The sequence below is a fragment of the Festucalex cinctus genome, chromosome 11 (genome assembly GCF_051991245.1).
Source record: "Festucalex cinctus isolate MCC-2025b chromosome 11, RoL_Fcin_1.0, whole genome shotgun sequence".
Classification (NCBI taxonomy): domain Eukaryota; kingdom Metazoa; phylum Chordata; class Actinopteri; order Syngnathiformes; family Syngnathidae; genus Festucalex; species Festucalex cinctus.
The window spans coordinates 28,625,450-28,643,929 of NC_135421.1; the positions used below are offsets into that span (position 1 = coordinate 28,625,450).

The 18,480-nt window shown below is 40.7% G+C and overlaps 2 protein-coding genes across 9 annotated transcripts in view; one reads left to right on the forward strand and one right to left on the reverse strand.

Moving 5' to 3' along the window:
• Positions 1–9,339, reverse strand: part of gja5a (gap junction protein, alpha 5a) — a 43,237-nt gene extending 33,898 nt beyond the window's left edge. For 4 of the 8 annotated variants that reach the window (XM_077536940.1, XM_077536937.1, XM_077536945.1 and 1 more), the window contains exons 1-3: positions 9,276–9,339; positions 4,183–4,288; positions 11–196 (exon numbers count right to left, since the gene is read on the reverse strand). The gene's annotated coding sequence lies outside the window, so the exon portion shown is untranslated. Of the gene's footprint in view, position 1; positions 197–1,574; positions 1,659–3,209; positions 3,361–4,182; positions 4,289–9,275 lie in introns of those variants that run through there. The other 4 variants (XM_077536947.1, XM_077536943.1, XM_077536941.1 and 1 more) reach the window with 3 other exon arrangements.
• Positions 48–18,202, forward strand: fstl1b (follistatin-like 1b). Its single transcript, XM_077536951.1, has 11 exons — positions 48–215; positions 341–397; positions 10,572–10,673; positions 10,739–10,868; positions 11,446–11,478; positions 11,629–11,759; positions 12,832–12,953; positions 13,221–13,333; positions 15,691–15,801; positions 15,888–15,982; positions 16,643–18,202. Exons 2-11 carry the CDS (start codon positions 341–343, stop codon positions 16,682–16,684), a joined length of 936 nt encoding a protein of 311 aa, XP_077393077.1. The 5' UTR covers positions 48–215; the 3' UTR covers positions 16,685–18,202.
• Positions 18,203–18,480: the final 278 nt, after the last annotated feature.

Sequence of the window (18,480 nt, forward strand, 5' to 3'; positions counted from 1 at the left end):
CACGTCATACCCTCCTCCTCCACCGTGCAAGAAAAAACAGACATTTCCATTGGCTCTTTAGCCGGGAGAGGAGGAGAAAGACCGGAGGACCTGCTCGAATTCCTCCAAGCAGCTCAAATTTCCTCCAAGCCGCGGTCCTGCTTCTTTTCACGACCGACGAACATCATTCTCTCCTTCGCCGAGCCCCAAGCAAGCTCTTGGAAGAAAAAAAAACGGTAAGTTACTGACGAGGACGCGCGACTAAAGTCGTTTACAACATGACTTAAAAGTAGGTTTAACAACAAAGAATGTGGTTTCAATTTCGGTAAATGTGACTTTTTGTTTCCCGACCCACGACCAGATGTTACGCGGTGTCGCTGTGTTCTTTCTGCTCGCCCTGGCTCTCTCTCACGCAGAGGTAAGTTTGGAGACTTTAAATTTACACATTTTTACGCCGATTGTATAAAAAAAAACACGCCGAAACATTAAGAGCAACAAAACTAATCAAAATTTCTGATGTCGTGATTTTATTTGCGGTTAATACAGTGTTCTTGCCTGGTTTTCCAAAAATATCCCCAAAATGTTTATGGAGTTTGGAACCAATCAACAGTTTCCCTCCACATCCTTTATGGAAAAACAATAAGGCTCAATTTGTAAAGTAAGGCGGCTTAGGAAAAGGTGCTATATATATAAAAGAGTGACATGAATGGCAGGCAGCTGTGAAAAGAAAAGAAGGAAGGTTGTCCTTGTGTACATTTCATCAGTGCTGCTCCACCTACACTTTGCACTTCTGTTGGGGATGCTTTGGGTACAAAAATGCTGGGCTGCCTGGCAGCTGCTCTAATGGTGTCCAAACAGCCCGTTTGGGTGGTCAGTGTGCCTTCAAGACTGAGCTGAGGAATGTGACAATGCTTGCTTTATAAGTGTCACACAGCAAAGAGAAGAACCTCTGAGTAAACATGGGCATGATGTGGCACTAAACATACTAGTAGAACAATGATGAGATTTGAGGTGTAGTGTCACTTGGATTTTTAGCCCCACTTGGCACAGCTGTTCAACAGCTGGCTTTGGGTTGCCTACCCTGTTGACCACTGTCATAGAAGATAAGCAAGCTCCTTTTGTTTTTCATCAGGTTGTTATCTAATTACAAGAAAGATACAAAAACACTATAATGACAGGCACTAATAATTTGCCCTTCCTGGCTTATACTGTAGAGGGGGTTATGGATTTACGCGGTTCGTAACATGACGTTTTGGGCTACTAAATGGCACAAAATCAAACTAGTTTCCGCAGTGGCATAAGAATATGTGATTGGATTAAGAAAGTTTAATAAATTATGCCCTATGGGTGGCCGACATTTGCATGACGATTTGGTTGCTGGCTGTTAAATGAAGGCGACGAAGATATCCACCTTCTTCCATGGAATCAAAGTTTCCTCAGTGATAAATAAAACATGTAAGGGGTCCCACCATTTCCCAAAGCAGTTTTTTTTTTTTTGTCCCGCTAACACACACGCACATAAGCAAACACTTAAACATTACCTCCTTGGCAGAGGTTATAAAACAAAGACTCAGCAAATTGTCTATAACACTAACCTCTTGGATGGTGGCCATTAATGATGCAGCCCTTTTTCCCCCTCCCCTGCTGATCTTCCATTGCTCACCCCCACCGTTGCCTGCCTGCTGTGGAGAATGAACCATTGTATGCACGCCTTACACAATTCCTGATCACAATCTGCAAGGAATGGCTTGCTTCGGCCACAGTTTGTCCAATGAAGCCGCTGACTACTTAATGGGGCGGCATCTGCTCCCCGAAGGTAATTACCCTGATAATATACGGCCTGTTGTCTGGCCGTGGGAAGGGCTTGAACTGGCATACCAGTGTGCTGTCTAAAAAAGGTCAACAAGTTGCTGCAGAAGCCTCATTTACTATACGTGTGTCAGATCAGCCTGCAGGCTGTGCTTGCTGTCATCAGAGACACTTAATAAGATGATGTTTTTGCATTAAGTGTAGATTATTCAATTCTGGCCATCTGTTACCCATGTCCACAGAAAAATATTACAGTTCTGTGAGAAAGCTACAAACATGGAGTGGTGGACTAAATTAATGCCACAAATTTCCATCAGGCATCTATTTGTTTTGAAAACCCCCGAAGGCCTTGAGTTTTTTGACATCTGTCCTCTGTAGATGCCTGCTTTCAGAGGTCTGTGTTTTTATCAGTGGTGGTTGTAGCAGACCGTCAAGAACAGATTCTGTTTTTAAGCATTGGAGCAGTGTGATATAGCTTCTCATATTGGTGCTGAATTGCAGTTGGGGACAGAAAAACATCTTGCCAGGTAGCAATTTTGCAACACTATGTTATTATCAATCGGTGTGCTATGGGCAAGGGAATGATCTGCTTACAAAAACTGCAAAGTTGTCAACATTGGTAGCCTGGATGATACCTGAAATGTAATACAAAAAAGGACATTTATTATGACTTTTGGGGGCAATTTGTATGTGTTCAGGTTTATATGCTTTGTTTTTCACATGTATAAACACAGGAGAAGATATCTAGGGCTGTGCAATTATGAAGAAAATATTAATCACTATTAATTTGATAATAATTGCAATCATGATTAGTACAATCATTTGTTCTTTGGTACAAAACAAAAAATGTTTAAACATGAAAAAATATTAAGACAACATTTCTTTGAAGTTCTTTTTGGACCAAACAAGATTTTTTGTTTACGGTAATGCCCATTTTATAATTGTGGAGTGTAAAAATTTGAAGCTGTAATTGAATTTTGATGAATTGCAGAGCCCAATCTTTATCTTTTTGATTTTTCTCAAATTAACCGAGATTTGAGTAAAATAGGTAAATAAGACTGACCCCTTGTCTTCCAGCATCCTTATGAATTCTTATTTAAAGTCGTTTCATAAGGTTTAGAATTTAAAGTGTTGCACTAGTCGCTTTAATATTGACAAGCGTGAGCACCATTTTTTCTGGTGTTACTTGAAATACCATTGTCTACACGGCCAACAAGGAGAGCGCTTGAGGTAAAAATGGCATCACCTTCGACAAGAGGCTGAGGTATTACACTTGTGTTGTGCGGCGTGTGAAATACCAAGCCACACACAACCGGAGGTTTATATGCAAAGTGAACCAGAATGCAGGCCCGTGCACCTCTACGTTCACATCTATTATCCCGCATTTTCTTTGCGGTGACAGAGTGGAATGGTTACTTTACCTAGAAAGGCCGGCAATGGATCATGAAAATTGCAGTTGTCAAGGCAAAGGCGCACACGAGCGCGATCCTCTCAGGCTTCAGCAAGCAAGAGAACAATGAGGACATGCCCAAGTAGATGTTGATTCCCCTGTTGGCGCGCCATAGGCGGTTCTCTTGCATCCAAGGTGGGCTAAAAATATCTGCCCAGGTGGAGGGAACATGATGAGCATGTGGTGGAGGGGAGGGGGTGGGCGCTTTGTCCTCTGTCATTATCAGACCGCTCTAATTACTGCAGTTCGACATGTAGTCATGTAGCCTGGGCAGGGACTAAACAGAATAGGGACAGAGTCATGCTTGTGCAATTATAGAAGGGTGAGGTAAGACTTGGCTGTGTTTGGTGTTGGGTGGAGGGGAGATTGTGTTTCACATCCCCATGGTATGTTGTCTTCAGTCTTGGATTTGCTTGAAAAGAGTATTCATGCAGCTTTAGTAACTGGACTGGTGGCTTATAATTATATTTAAAACAAAACGACAATTAGAACAACGAGAAATAATGTACGCACTGATTGACAGGCAAATTCAGTCTAACACACTTCATTCAAAGGTTGGCCACGTACAATTTTATTCTTTTTCAAAGTTTAGAAGAAAATGTGTTCTAATTCATGTTAAAGACCACTTTTCTCCCTCCTCTCTGGGGAAGTTTAATTTGTTCTACGCGGTTAGTATGCTAGCAGGCTCCCGCTTTGTATTTTTGCTTTACAGTTAAATAGAAAACACATGAAGAGCATCTGTCCTGGGTGACAGATTCTGTTCTCTGGGGCCCAGATTACACCATGACCTTAGCAACTGCTCAACTATGACATTGAACAGTCTTGGGAAACGTGCGACCAGTCAAGGCTTCAAGACGTGTGAAGAAGTGTGATCTTCAAAGCTTGTCTGACAAATAATATGGTTTTCGGATGCTTGTTCAAGTTTGCTTAAGTGGAATACTCACTTGTTCCAACTATAAAGCCCGATAATGGCCTCATTGAGGAAGCAGAGAGGAGGGCAGGGAATGTAGTCATTGCTTTGGATTGAGCCTCAGTGCAGACACCTCCCTCCTGTTGGAAAAATGCAGAGAACGTAAGAAAAGGGAAATTGAACACATTGTAAAACAGGTTTGAAAGAGACTGACTGACTAAACTGAAGGAAGTTGTAGAAAAGATGGACGTAGGTCAGTTGGTTGGCGAAAGGGGGACACCATTGGATTTTTGACGTCTATAGCCGTCATTGGCACTGAATGAGTTAATTGCGAGTAGATGTGACTCATCCCAGTTGGCAACTCCTTCCAGATTTTTTTCCTTTGGTCTGTCTCACTTTCTTTGTCTTTGTCTCCTTTCTATATAAAAAGAAAACATCCCCACCATCTTTACCTTACGTTACAAAGTCTTGGACAAGGAGGCCTGGTGGGCGATAAACAAGAGGCTGCAGATGGGACTGACATCATCTTATTTGTCGATGCATTCCTTTCGCACTGAATAAGAAGCAGGGTGAAGACTAACAGGCAGATGGGTGCATCTACTGCTCGTTACCCAGGATGTTTCTGCGGGGTTAATCTCAGCCCACGCCTGTCACTTAGCGAACGCCCAAGACCATCTCAACTGTTTATCTCGACTGTTTTTCTTGGTCCTCATTATTTCAGGCCAAGGACACCCCACCATTTGCTGTATCTGTCATATACAGCAAGCACATTCTCTAAGCAAGGCTCGAAGGAAGGTGTCGATTCTGTCGTTTTGTGGTTAGAACATGCTTCTGTCCACACAAAGCTGTCCAGTACACAAGAAATGACTCTGAAGTCTGATTTGAGATGTATAAAGTTAATTAGACTCGCAAAGAAGGCAACAACATCCAGAGGTACTTTAATTATTGAGGGCAAATCCTCCAGCTTTAATGACTCCAGTCCGTCAGTAACAGATGAAAAGTCGTTCGCTTGTGATGCTTCTCCCTCATGCATTTGGATTTGGGCACGAGCTCGTATATATTTTTCAGCAGGAAACTAGTTCATACTTAGTATGAGTGTTTCATTTGTCTTGGGTTGTCCTTCGGGAAGGCATAGTGAAAGGGAACCTTTGCTTACTGAATTAATGTCCAAAAGCTGGAGAGACAAAAGAAAGGCAGGAAACGCAGGAGAGGGGGAGATCAGGGGCAATACTCTGACCTAGATACCGACGAGATTTTGGCTCAAGACGAACCCGGTTAGACCCCAACTGAGGCGCAACATTGCTCAGGAATGTACTCCCATACTCCCCCGTTCTGGATCAGGTCAAGGTCCCTCACCTCTTCATATTTTAGTGCTCAATTTAATTCATCCCTCTGTAGCTTTTAAACCACTTCATTAAAGACTGGAGCACATTTTGAAGGTTTGAAATTGTTGTGCTGTGAGTCATCTTAGGCATCTAAATATCTTTTTGTAGCTGTCGAAATCATTCATTCAGTTTTGCTAATGAAGAGGCACTTGATTAGGTTTTGACCCAATTCTGACATGCTCGTTCCCAAACACAGATCATATCGGCGATGTTACTAGTATATTGGAACCTATAAAATCATACGCACTCGACTCGGCTCTGAGCACCCCTTATTATAGTCAGACCTTCTTTAGAAGTGTCACAAGAAAAGCTCAAGAAAAAGAAAAAGTGAGTCAAGTGCTGAACTGAGATACCCAGATTTAATCGTTCGAGACTGTTTATCCTGAGACTGCTCGCCATGACGGCAGTAGGTTCGTGCAAATTGGGCCACATTTTCCCCAAAATCTAGTTTTGATTTGTATGAGCTCCAGGACTTTTGATGTTCTTCTGTAGGTGGTAAAAGAACAAAAAAAAAACAAAAAAACAATTGTTCAGTTCTGATGCAGAAATTTAGAAGTGATAGAAGGCATCATTACTTCATGAAAACAGAACAAATTGTTTTCTCCCATGAATCCAGCAACTTAGCCCACGTATGGTACGATTGAGAGCTTGCAGTTCAATTGAAAAATCGTTGGATTTGCTTTCTTTTTGTTCAGAATAAACCATCAAAGCAGGACAACAATGAAGGCTCTGTGTAAAATATCACATTGTGCCATTCTGTAGCACTCAATAGCCACTTTAGTCATGATGAGTTGTGTTGAATCACAAGCTCAAGACAAGATTGAAACAAACAAAAAAAAGTCTGTGATAATAGATTGCATTTACTGGGTTAAGAATAGTAATCCTTGCCATGGCAACTCATCATGACAGGATTTTTCTGCTCAATTCCTGACTGGTAAGGAAGCAGAAATCCAGAACATTCAAAGATGAAAATATATTGAGAAAACATATTGATATTATGATTAAGTTGTTTAACTGAACAAGATGAGATAAAAAGTCATTCTGTACAATATGTAATGTTTTTGTGGTTCATTTGGCATTTGGGATGATGTTATTCTGCATACCAGACATCAAACTATTTTCTCCACGCTAACGAGAAGGGCACTCATGCGAATTGATCCCAATTGCGCTCGAGAGCCATTGATTGACCTTCTAACTCATCGGAGCATAGCAAAGATATGCACACACCTATGCACAACAGCCTAAATGTGCACATACAAGCACAAAATGTCACTGTGAATGCCATTATCGAGTGCCCCGCTGCTATGGTAATAATTCCTCATCAGCAAAGGGAAGAAAGAAAATGCATGTGATGTCAATCGCAGCACAGAACAATTCAACTCTATCAGCGTTATCATCACCATCTCCTCCTAATCTCATCATCTTTTTCCTCCACTCCCTCTTTCGTTTTATTTTCCTTCCATTAAACAGAACAAGCTGGTCTCGGTCCACTGGCACTCGGCCCTAAAAGGACAAGACAGTGGGAATAAAACAAGGTGACAGGGGCAAATCCGGGCAGAAGTGCACCAGACTTGTCGAGATGCCATGCTGAGATGGCAAGATGGTGCAATGAAACTTCTTAGAACAATCATTTAAGTCGATGAATCTCTCCAGAAGCTTGTTTTGATTGTATTAAGTCAAGAATCAGGGAGAGGGCAAGAGCTAGAGGCAACTAACCTGAATATGGTCCCATGCAAAACTCTTAAGACAGCTTTCTTGTTTTAAACGGCCATTTTCACAAGCAGTCATCCGAGAATGGATGGATAAATGGTGCTCGGATACCCGAGATGAAGATGCAGTTGCAAGAATTTATTGTCATTGTTTGTTGTCCTACCACCGGTGTGTTCATCATCTTCCTTTAACCAGGAAGTAGCCTGATAAACAAATGGACTAACGAACACAAATCAAAACTTTTGACAACAATTCGGCTTTGGTAGAGGTTTGTGCTGTATTGAGTGGCATTCTAGTTGTAAACAGTAGGGATAGACCATGTATCGGGTGGGCTACAGTTTTATAACGAAGTGACTACCTATGCTGATATTTGGCATTTTAACACATATCGGCATTGGCATTTTTTCAAAATCTGCTGGCTGATAACAAATCATCCTAATTGGGTAAACCTCAGGGAACTATTTAGTTGCTTAAATTTCCAATTAACATGCTTAAAGGCACTCCAATGAAGTGTTGCCATTTGTATCGTTCCAAATTTTGACATAATTTTTTTTCTTTTTACTGCAATTCGAACATGGTCCCCAAATATTGGTCATCTGCCTCTTTGACTATAACCTCCTTGGGTTTTTATCGTCTAATTTATACTGTTGCTGCTATAGGTTAAACAAAAGCTATAGAAACTCCTACCCAGTTTTTTTATGCAAAAGTAGGAAGGCTGTATTTTCATATTTAGTGCACAGACCGTGAAATTATTATTGAATTTCACATATAAGTGGTCCAGAAAACGTATTTCCTTTTTATAGTTTAAGATGGTGAGGAAAACAAGGGCACACAATAGAGTTATGGTTTACTACTGTATATTATCTTGAAGATCAAAAGCTCCTTTGCCGTTTTTAACTATTGAAAAAATTGCTTTTTTTTTTTTTTCATGGTCTCTAAATTGTGGATTTCAACCTTCAAATCTTTGCCTTTAATGGTGGTTCACTATAATATGCTCAAAATAATAATGAGTGACAGTAGTAAGATTGAGACGCACTACCTGGATGTGCCCAAGTATTATGCTGTGACATGAGGGTCAATGATAACATCGAAACACTCTGCTGTGATCTCCTTTTGCTACTTGTGGTCTCCCCGGTACCCCCTCTCACCATAGCAACAATCCAATGGAATCAGCTAGTGAGTGAAAAAAAAATAAAAATGGCCTGCGTGCTTCTGCGTCCATTAGTTAAATGTCAAGGTTGTCTGCTGGTTGCACATGGAAGGACAAAACACAGGAGTCGTCTGCAGATTTCAGAATTCACTGTGGCGGTTTCAATGCTAGGAAACGGGTTGCAAGCTTGAAGCTAACGGGGATCACTTTGAAGATCCCCCCCCCCCCCCCCCCCCCCCAAACATTGGATTATTATATGTGCGACTTTTAAATCATGCATAGAATTGAACCACCGTTTCCCTCAAGCTCCTCTCGCCACTTTGAGGTTAAAGTCTGCTCCACTTTTGGCATGTGACTTCAATCTTCCACCCCCCACACCCATTATCCATCTTGTTACATTCAATTATTGGTGAGCTTATGTGAGTCTCCAAGAATCCAGCCCTTGTTTGAGTCCGCATACCAGACCCAGAATGTGGACCGCAGACTCACGTGTGCTCGAGCACAGGAATGGCCAACTTTTTTTTTTTTTTTTTTTTTCTACCTCGCTCTCGTTACAGGAAACGGCGCCTTAAGAAAGGGGGGAGGGAAGCGGGGGGGATAGATTGTATGAGAACAGGCCTAAAGAAAAACACACACACAAGCCAGACTCCAGATGTGGAGACACACAAAGGCACACGGATGGAGAATGGAGGAGGTAATGAGGGTCATAAAGCAGTCTGTGAGTGTGTGTTGCTTGAGATTGGGCGTTTTTTGTTTTTGTTTTGTTTTTTTGCCTGGGAGGAGCACGGGGTGACACGCCAGACAAAGCCGACAACAAAAGATAAAAGACAGAAAAGACGTCATGGTGAAATAAACAAACTGGGGGAAAAATGCTGCTCTCACCCTGTTTACTTGTCAACGCACAGTTCCATTGGAGGTTTTGACTAATCTGTTGAGGCTGAGTCTGAATCATCAAAACCCACTGAGTTCGAGCAGCTGCTCTCACGTCATGTGATGTATTGCCACCTAGAGGAGAAACGCCATCTTAACTATGCGGCCTTGCATGTTTGCCTGTAGCGCAGATTAGTGATTTTCTTCTGTTAGATTTGTGGTCAAGGGGGAAAAAAATAGTACAGTTATAGTAGTGCTATAGGACTGTAAATATGGTTGCAGATAATGACAAATAACCCCCCAGTGATAATCTGTGATGTATTATGCCATCTGGAATATATAGCATCATTTTTTACAAAACGTATTTGTGCGACATTTCCAATTGTTTATACTGTAATTGCACCTTCTGTTTTTGTTTGATATTAACTAAGATGAGTAAAAAATTAACACTTAAGGTATTTTTTAAATTTTGGAATACTTTATTTACTGTAGAAAACAACAGAGAGCTATTTAATTGTTTAAGTTTTTATTTAAAGCGGAAGTCAACCTTAAACATTTCCTGACAATAATATGTTATATGTGACCACACTAGTCTAAACATAACATTGTGGTGAATATTTATATTTGTGGGATATGAGTTGTAAAGCAAAATCCAGCCATTTTTATCCATCTCAGGGGGCGGCCATTTTGCCACTTGCTGTCGACTGAAGATGACATCACAGTTGTGCAGGGCTCAGGCAACGACCAATCACAGCTCATCAGTTTTCTGAAGCTGAGCTGTGATTGGTTGTTACCTGAGACCTGAGCAACTGTGATGTCATTTTCACTTTAACTCATTTTCACAGCAAGTGGCAAAATGGCCACTTTCTGTCATTGATTAAAAACTGCTGGATTTTACTGCTTTCCTGGAACTCTTTGTTCTATTTTTGACTCAGATTTTTTTTTAACTGCAATATTTTACAAACCCTAAAACTTGTCCAATAAACATATTCTTAAACATTCCCAAAAATTTAAGAGTTGGAGTTTGTACTTTTTCAAATTTTGTTGCCAATATTTTCCCTTTTAGTGGAAATGAATATCGGCTCCAAATATCGGTTATCAGCAATCTTGACTACTAATAATCGTATCAGCCCTGAAAAAACATTGGTCTATCTCTCAAATCCAGCCTTAGAGGCAACTATGAAATAATGTGATTATGGCGATATTATCGTCCTTGAAGGTAAATCTGTTTCTGTCATATGCCGTTTGCAACATTTCACATCTGTTAGAGTAAAGTGTGTGTGAATGTGTTGTCCTCTTTTATTTCAGGAGCTGCAGAGCAAGAGCAAAGTGTGCGCCAACGTTTTCTGTGGGGCAGGGCGAGAGTGTGCCGTCAGCGAGAAGGGGGAGCCCAGCTGTCTATGCATAGAGGTGAGTGAGTGAGTTTCCACGTCATAGTTTCCGTTGCATGTCCCTCACTTCCTTTGTCCGTCCAGAGCTGCAAGCCCCACAAGAGGTCAGTATGCGGCAGCAACGGGAAGACGTACAGGAACCACTGTGAGCTGCACAGGGACGCTTGTCTGAGCGGACTGAAGATCCAAGTGGCCTACGATGGACACTGCCAAGGTACGTTTAGATGTTTATCATTCATGTCAAGCTGACTTTGAAAATAGATCAAAATAAATTTAACAGAAAAGGCTGTGAATTGACAACAAATGAGTCAGACTTGGTGGAACTACTTAGTTGTGTTCTTTTGCTGTTTGGGGAAAAAAAAGTTAGTCAAAATAGGCTCACCCGTTTACTCTTGAGAGTCTGTGTGTAAACAGCGTCAGTATTTACACTTTTGTTTTGTTGAAAAGTGAGGCGTCTTATCTGAGGAGGCATCAAATGCTATTCTATCCCAAAAGCCGCCAGCAGAGGTCAATGTGACTCAGCAAAGCTCACTTGTGCCTTTATCCATCTGTTAACAGATTGTAATATTAGCATCTTATCAACTCAGGAGTGAACTTTAACTGCTCGCCCTCTGTAAAGTTCTATTTACGCTTCTGATAGCCTGAACGTTGATCTGAGTCGTGGCACAGAATTTCTTCATGGAGGCCAGTTATATCACCTTGTCACCTTTTTCAGACCTCTGGCCAAGAAACCTATATCACCGTTAAACATAATAACTGGTCTTGTGTTTTGTTTTTGAAACACCTTTTAGAAAAAAAGAGCGAGCAGGCAGCTGCCAGCCCAGGTGAGTATTACGTTCATTTTTGGTGTGGCTTGTCTGCGTTGATATGCAAAATCATGGTCAGGAAAACAAAAAAAAATACTTGGCGAGCAATATAGACTCACGATGAATTATTCATGAGAGTTAAGCTATAGGATGTTCCTCTTCCCGCAGTGGTGTGCTACGCTGCAGACCGCAACGAGCTGAGGAGCCGCGTGATCCAGTGGCTGCAGACCGAGGTGGTCCCAGACGGCTGGTTTGTCCAGGGCTCCAACTTCTCTGACATCCTGCTCAAGTACTTCAAGGTGGGCCAACCAAGCCGGGGTACACGCACAAGATCGGCCAGTGTTTGATTACTGATTAGTCAGCAATTTACTCGTTATGACTAACACGGCACACCACACACATAAAATATCTCCTCCAACTATCATGAGTCTCTTCCTCCAGATGTCAGGCGTAGAAACAAGACTGACCTGTAGAAGGCAGTGTGGTGAAAATGGGATTCTGACTGCCAGAAAATACATCAACTGTAGCAGTAGAAGAAGAATTGGCTGTAGCTAACCTAGTTGCAAACTCTTCTGTGAGAAACGTTGAAACGCTCAACATAACCATTTGCCAGGGCTTGGCCCAAAGTCGCGTCAACCACGTAAATATTTGCGGTTTTAAATATTGAACAGGTTTAACTGATATTGTCAGTTCACCCCAAACCATTTTACCAACATGTAGCATAGGATAGTGTTACACATATATTTGCAATTCACGACTCACAAGTTCACTTATGATTTTTTTTTAATGGACTCTTTCTTCTGAAATTTGCTGAAAAAACTCACCCATTCATTGTGTTTGTGCTCAGCAATAAAAGTATGGCTGTGGCGCCACCTTGTGGTTTACAAGACGTTTCAATCACTACCAACTACTTAATTGTGGCATTTAAGCACAGACAATGAATGTTTGAAGTTTATGTTCAAACTGATTTAGAATTTGATACAGTATATTATTGTCATCTGAACATTTTGCACATGAATTATTTTTGAATGAATGAAACCTTTAAATAAATGTTTTTGGGGGTTTATTAGATTAAAATCATAATCATCCTTAATGACTGAAAAAAATCGAGATTTTATTTTTTTGGCCATATCGCCCTCGTTTTAAGCATAGACAATAATAATGAAAACCATTAAGTACAGCAATAACTGAGCATGCTTTCTTGTGCTATTTGATGATGATGCTCACAACTTTTTCATTGTGTGTGCCTTGAAGTGTTGTTTGTCGATGCTGTAGTAAATATAGATGCAGAAGTTCTATTGTATCGGAATAAACAACATTGAAGTGACGTACCTAAAAAAATGGAGAATTATGTGCACTATTTTTTTGCAGTCGTATGACAGCGGTGATTCCATGCTGGACTCCTCTGAGCTGCTCAACTTCATCCAACACAACGAGTCTGTGGCGACTGAGATGCAGTCCTACGCTGACCAGGAGAGCAACAAGCTGCTTCGGTTAGTGTCTGCTTGCATGATGGCTGCTAATGATACACGTTCCTTTTTTTTTTTTAAGCTTGTCATTATTTGACCTTTGTGCTAACTTTGCATGTCACCGCAGTCATGTTTGCACATGCATATCTCTACTATGTGCTCGGGAGCTATTTTTAGGCATGTCACTGAACTCTGTCCATTTTGGTGTAAACTATACTAGTGGAACGCTCTTTTTGGAAGCCCGGCTGTTATGTGAAAAGTGAGTTTGCACATGTTGTTTGCGCTATCCAGGAGTCTCTGTGTCGATGCCCTCATTGAACTGTCCGATGAGAATGCCGACTGGAAGTTGAGCTTTGATGAGTTCCTCAACTGCCTGAAACCCGGATTCAACCCGCCGGAGAAGAGTGAGCTCAAACCATCCATCCATCCATCCATCCATCCATCCATCCATCCATCCATCCATTTTGCATAGTTCTACTGACACATTGACAAACAACCATTCATACTCAAATTTTATGGGAAAATTAGAGTCTTAATTAGCCTACCCATACATGCTTTCATACATGAGACTCAAACCAAGAACCTTTTGACTGTGAGACAGATGTGCTAACCACTACTGTCCTATGCTGCACAGAATAAAGCCAACAAACATTTTTGCTAGCATAAGTGAATAAACGCCAGCCCGAAAGTTGACTCGTCACTTTCTTCACAAAGGGGGGGGGTCCTTGCGTCATGGTATATAACATTGTGGACTGAGAGTTTACCACACACAAACACACACAACACGTGCAGAGCAGATATGGCATCTGTAAAGCTGACGTATGCGCTGGAGTTGAAAGGGAACACGCTGCTGTAATTCAGCTGCTGGTTGCATCAGTTTACTATGCTCAGTGGCTAAATATGTGGGCGAAAGTTCAGAGCACTGAACCCTGGAGCTCGAGCAGACTCAAGGTCCTGTGTGGTTATTGAGAAACTTTAGGATTTACCCCAATTTTCTTTTCCCATTCTGTGGGATAAAAAGAATCCAAACTTTGCCCAAGTGTTGTTTTTCCTCATATTGTGTGGCCAGTGGGTGTTTGTTCTTACTCAACTAGGAAAAAAAAAAAAAAAATGTAATTCTTGGACAAATATATGATTTTATATTACTAAAAACTAGGATTGGCCTTTGATGAAGCAAAAAGGACAATTAAAAATTGAGGGAAATGTTAAAAAAAAAAAAAAAAAACTCAGGCTGGAAGAAGGAAAACCATAGAACATATAAAAAGGACGTACATAATGCAACACTGCAGAATGAGTTCAGACGAAACAGAAATGCTAATGGCCACATTAATTGTCACATAACGGCATTATAAGTAAGTGCTGCTGTTTCGGTTAGCAACAACAGTTTAAATAGGCTCAGTGGTAGTAAATGATTACCTCAGTTCAAAATCATAGTTACTGCAGAGACGACAAGGCATCCATTAGGGGTAAAGTGTTTATTGAGGAGACGTCTTTGTTGTGACGGAACATAAATAAATGGACTCACAAAAGTGACAGAATTGTTAATTGTCACATTGATCTCCACTTAACATCTTTTTTGAATACTATGCAATAGGGGTGTGAATTGCCTCGTATCTGACGATTCGATTCGTATCACGATTCACAGGTCACAATTCGATTCGATGCCGATTAATCCCGATACGAATTTATAAGTCGATTGTTGCGATTTTTTTAAATTCAAATTTAGAAAATACTCATCAGTAAACTTGTACAGTCTAAGATTTGTATGAAAATGTATTATTTATTTATCTGAAACTTCAGTCTTACACAGGTTGTAATCTGTTTCATGTTCAACAGCATTGAAATAAAATATTAAGGCTTAATGTTCCATTAAAATAACATCTTCTATGCTTAAGGTGTGAACCCTAACCTGAAGTAAGACGTTTTGTTGAATATTATTCCATTAAAAATGGAAGTTTAAAAATCGATTCGGCCGCCTATTGAATCGATTCGAGAATTGCGCGATGTAGTATCGCGATATATTGCCGAATAGATATTTTTTTTTAACACCCCTACTATGCAAGGAAGTTGGTAGTCGAAAGTTGGCAAGAAATTTGATAGTCACTGCTGTCATTGGCTAGCAACAAAATTCCAATGGGCAAAGATGCATCTATTTTGGGGAAAATACTTCTTTCTTTAGTTGAATAAGGAAGGACCAACTTAAAGCTGCTCTTTGTAACAATTTGCCCACAAATATCTTTACAATCGCCTTTTTATGACTGAAACATCTTATAATTAATAGATTAACACCTTAGCTGTTCACAATGGATATTCCTGCAAGCCTCAGACTGGATTCAGGTTCGAATTTCCCGCCTTCTGTCTGCGGGTGTGACGTCATGTGAGCATCGTGTATGTAAAGAAGGGTGTGTGTAGTTTCATTTTTTGGCCACAGGTGGCAATAGTGACTCAAAGTTGAATTTTTATTATTTAAGGAAATACGGTATCTTCAGATTAGTTGATGTTCCATAGATAAAATTATTTAGGCATCTGTCTGGTCATTATTACACTTGCAGGAAGTCAAAATGAAAAGATGTTCATCCTGTGTTGTTTGATGGGGTTGAGGTCAGAGAGTTTTCAAGTTTGTCCATCCGAAAACTTTTCCCTACCTTACTGTTCCCACTATGTCTACATTAAGTAGTTATGGTGGTGTCTGAATGTGGAAAAATAATGCTCTATTATCTTATCTTCCCCGTTAAACTCCTTGTATCACGTATTTTCCCAGAATGCGCCTTGGAGGATGAGAATTATGAGGACGGTGCGGAGACACAGGTGGAGTGTAACCGCTGCGTGTGTGCATGCGGCAACTGGGTATGCACTGCTATGACCTGCACAGGTAAGCTAGGGAGATAACTATGTGGCGAGGAGATAATTATTACAGTATCTTTGTGCCTAACCACATTTGATTCGCTTGGTGTGCAGACAAAACAGCTGCTGTGGATGAGTCAACAGATGGCGATGCGGAGATGACAGAGGAGGAGTGGGACCTCCGTGTGGCGGAGCTAAACAAACACCAGGTTGGGGTTTTTTTATCGGTTAACAAACAAGCCGAGCGGGTTTCTTCGGATAAGCGAAATGTGTTTTTCTTGACAAAGGAGATTTTATTAAACCGCATAGCCCGTAAAATAACATCCTCAGTTCAAATTTGTCGACGTGAGCTTTTTTGGAAGAGAAAAACATGCCAGGAAAGCAAGAATCAGCATATTTTGAAGAGGAAATTGTCTCAAAAGCGCGTGATCGTGTTGTTAGTAGAATGCTGGCAAAAACATTTTACATTTACCAAGTCGGCTGGATGCATAAAATGCATAAATGAAGTTCCATAAGAATCACACTTAATCATAAATTCATTTTTTGGTAATCCGTGAGACATACAGTTGTGTATTCTCCTCAAATTAATAATGAAATAATTTGCTAACATTAAACTGGAATCACTGTAACAATGTTTAAAAAAATATTATTTTAGAAAAGTGAAGTCTCTGAATACTTTCCAGGTGTACAACATAACAGCACGGCACTAACAAAGTAAAACGAGGGCAATGAGAGTCAGCTGAGCTAGATTTACTTCCTCCAGAACTTTTAATGCAACTGCTTTATTTTTATATGGGTGCAATGTTGTAAAATTCCCTCATGTATCCACAGTATTGATCCTCATCTTTATATGTGTTGTTTTACTACAGGAAACAGTGGAGAAAATGAAGGCGAGCACTAAGGAGGCCTAAAATAGGACGCGGATTTGAGAGGATGCACACTACCACCCTTCCTCTATACTTGACGTGCAGCCTGGGTGTTGTTACGACTTCTATGTTTTCTCTATTTTAATTGTTATTATTATACTTTTTTTTTTTTACAGTGTTAAAGTGTTTGTGTTTTTTATGTTGTCTGATTCCAGGGACAATCTTATGATTCCCTTTTATTCAGTACTGTCATATTTGATTGTATTAACTACTCTTGTACACTTCTTACTAAGTATTTTGCAGTTCTTGAGGACAAAAACAAGTTAGGATGTTACTCTTTTTTAGATTGAGCAGCGCTGGCTTTATGGTTAAAAGCAACATAGTGGGAGGGTTCCCCTGCACTTTTTTTTTTTTTCTCTCTCTCTTTGCTTTCTTGGTTCGTCCAAACCAACCAACCAGAGGTGTTTTACATCCTGTTAGGCATTCTGCAGCAAAACAAAAACATGCTTGTATGGACAGTTTGCTGTTGCCATTTGAGTTGTAGCTCATTGTGTTCCCACTCAGTTCCATTTTATGGGCTTCAGTATTAATATTGTAGATCGACTTGCTATTTTTGTCCTTTCAATGTACATCTCTCCCCAGGGTCTCTCCATCCGGGTCGCCTTCACGCAGAGTTCCTACAGCAAAGACCCAACATTTATCCGGCATTGCCTTTTCCACACACTGTCATTTTCTTTTACCGTGTTGCTGAAGCAGTGTGGTACCTGTGTGTAAGGCAATGGTAGAAAAATGGGTCAAAAGTGTGAAATGTAATACCTCACAGTGCTCACATTTGAAAGCAGTCGTCACGTCACACCAGACACTGACCTCGTTACACATCTAATTATCTGTCACAAAACGGCAGTTAATCTCCTGCTTTTCCCCAGTTTTTGTGTGAAACTTCTGAATTCTGTCCGTCATCGCTTTCACACAGAAAACATCCCTCCGTCCCTGTTACGGCTCTCAAAAGAATTGCGACTTACACGGGCGGGGGGCAGACTGCAGGCTGAGATGTACCCTGGTGAGATTGCATCTGAACATAGCACGGGAACTTGTGAAACCAAAGATGTTGCTGAAGATGTTTTGAATTATGTATACAAATCTCCAGGTAACACGTTACTCTGGACCCAGCAACAACATTATACCTTTCAGAATCACTCTTTACAAAAAGGACTAGCCTCGCTCATGTACTTGCATCACTCAGCAGATTTGTGGATTTTGTGTGTTCGCGAAAGAGACTGTGTATTAAATGTGCTTTTTCTTTTCATACTTCAGTGTAATGAACGATTTGTTCAAACCCTGCGTCTAAATTAGGACAATAAAAAAAAAAAACAGTGCCTTAGACTTGCAAACAGTATTTTCCTGCACAATGATTTTTACCACACAATGAGTGTGGTTTTGTTTGGCTGGTAAGTGGCTTGTGACTCATGCTGAGAAGTAAGAAATGCCTTGTGGAGATCTTTGTATGCCACTAAAAGTGACTGTAAGGAATATGTATGGAAGCCAATAAATCTTTGTACACCACGTCACCCGTCTCTCTCAATGCTTTTAAACTTACATCTACACTCATTCTGGTCGCTGGTGAGCTGGAACCGATCCTAGCTGAATTTGGGCAAGAGGTCTGGCGCACTATGGGCATACAGGCAACCAGACACAAATAGACAAAACCGGCCACACAGCTATCACACGTAAAGTCTTCAATTCATTTTGAATGTGTGAGCCAAAGTCCTGGAAGAAATCCCATACAAGGAAAAGACAAAACATGCAAATTCCACAAAACTGCGAGGCGAACTTTCTAACCA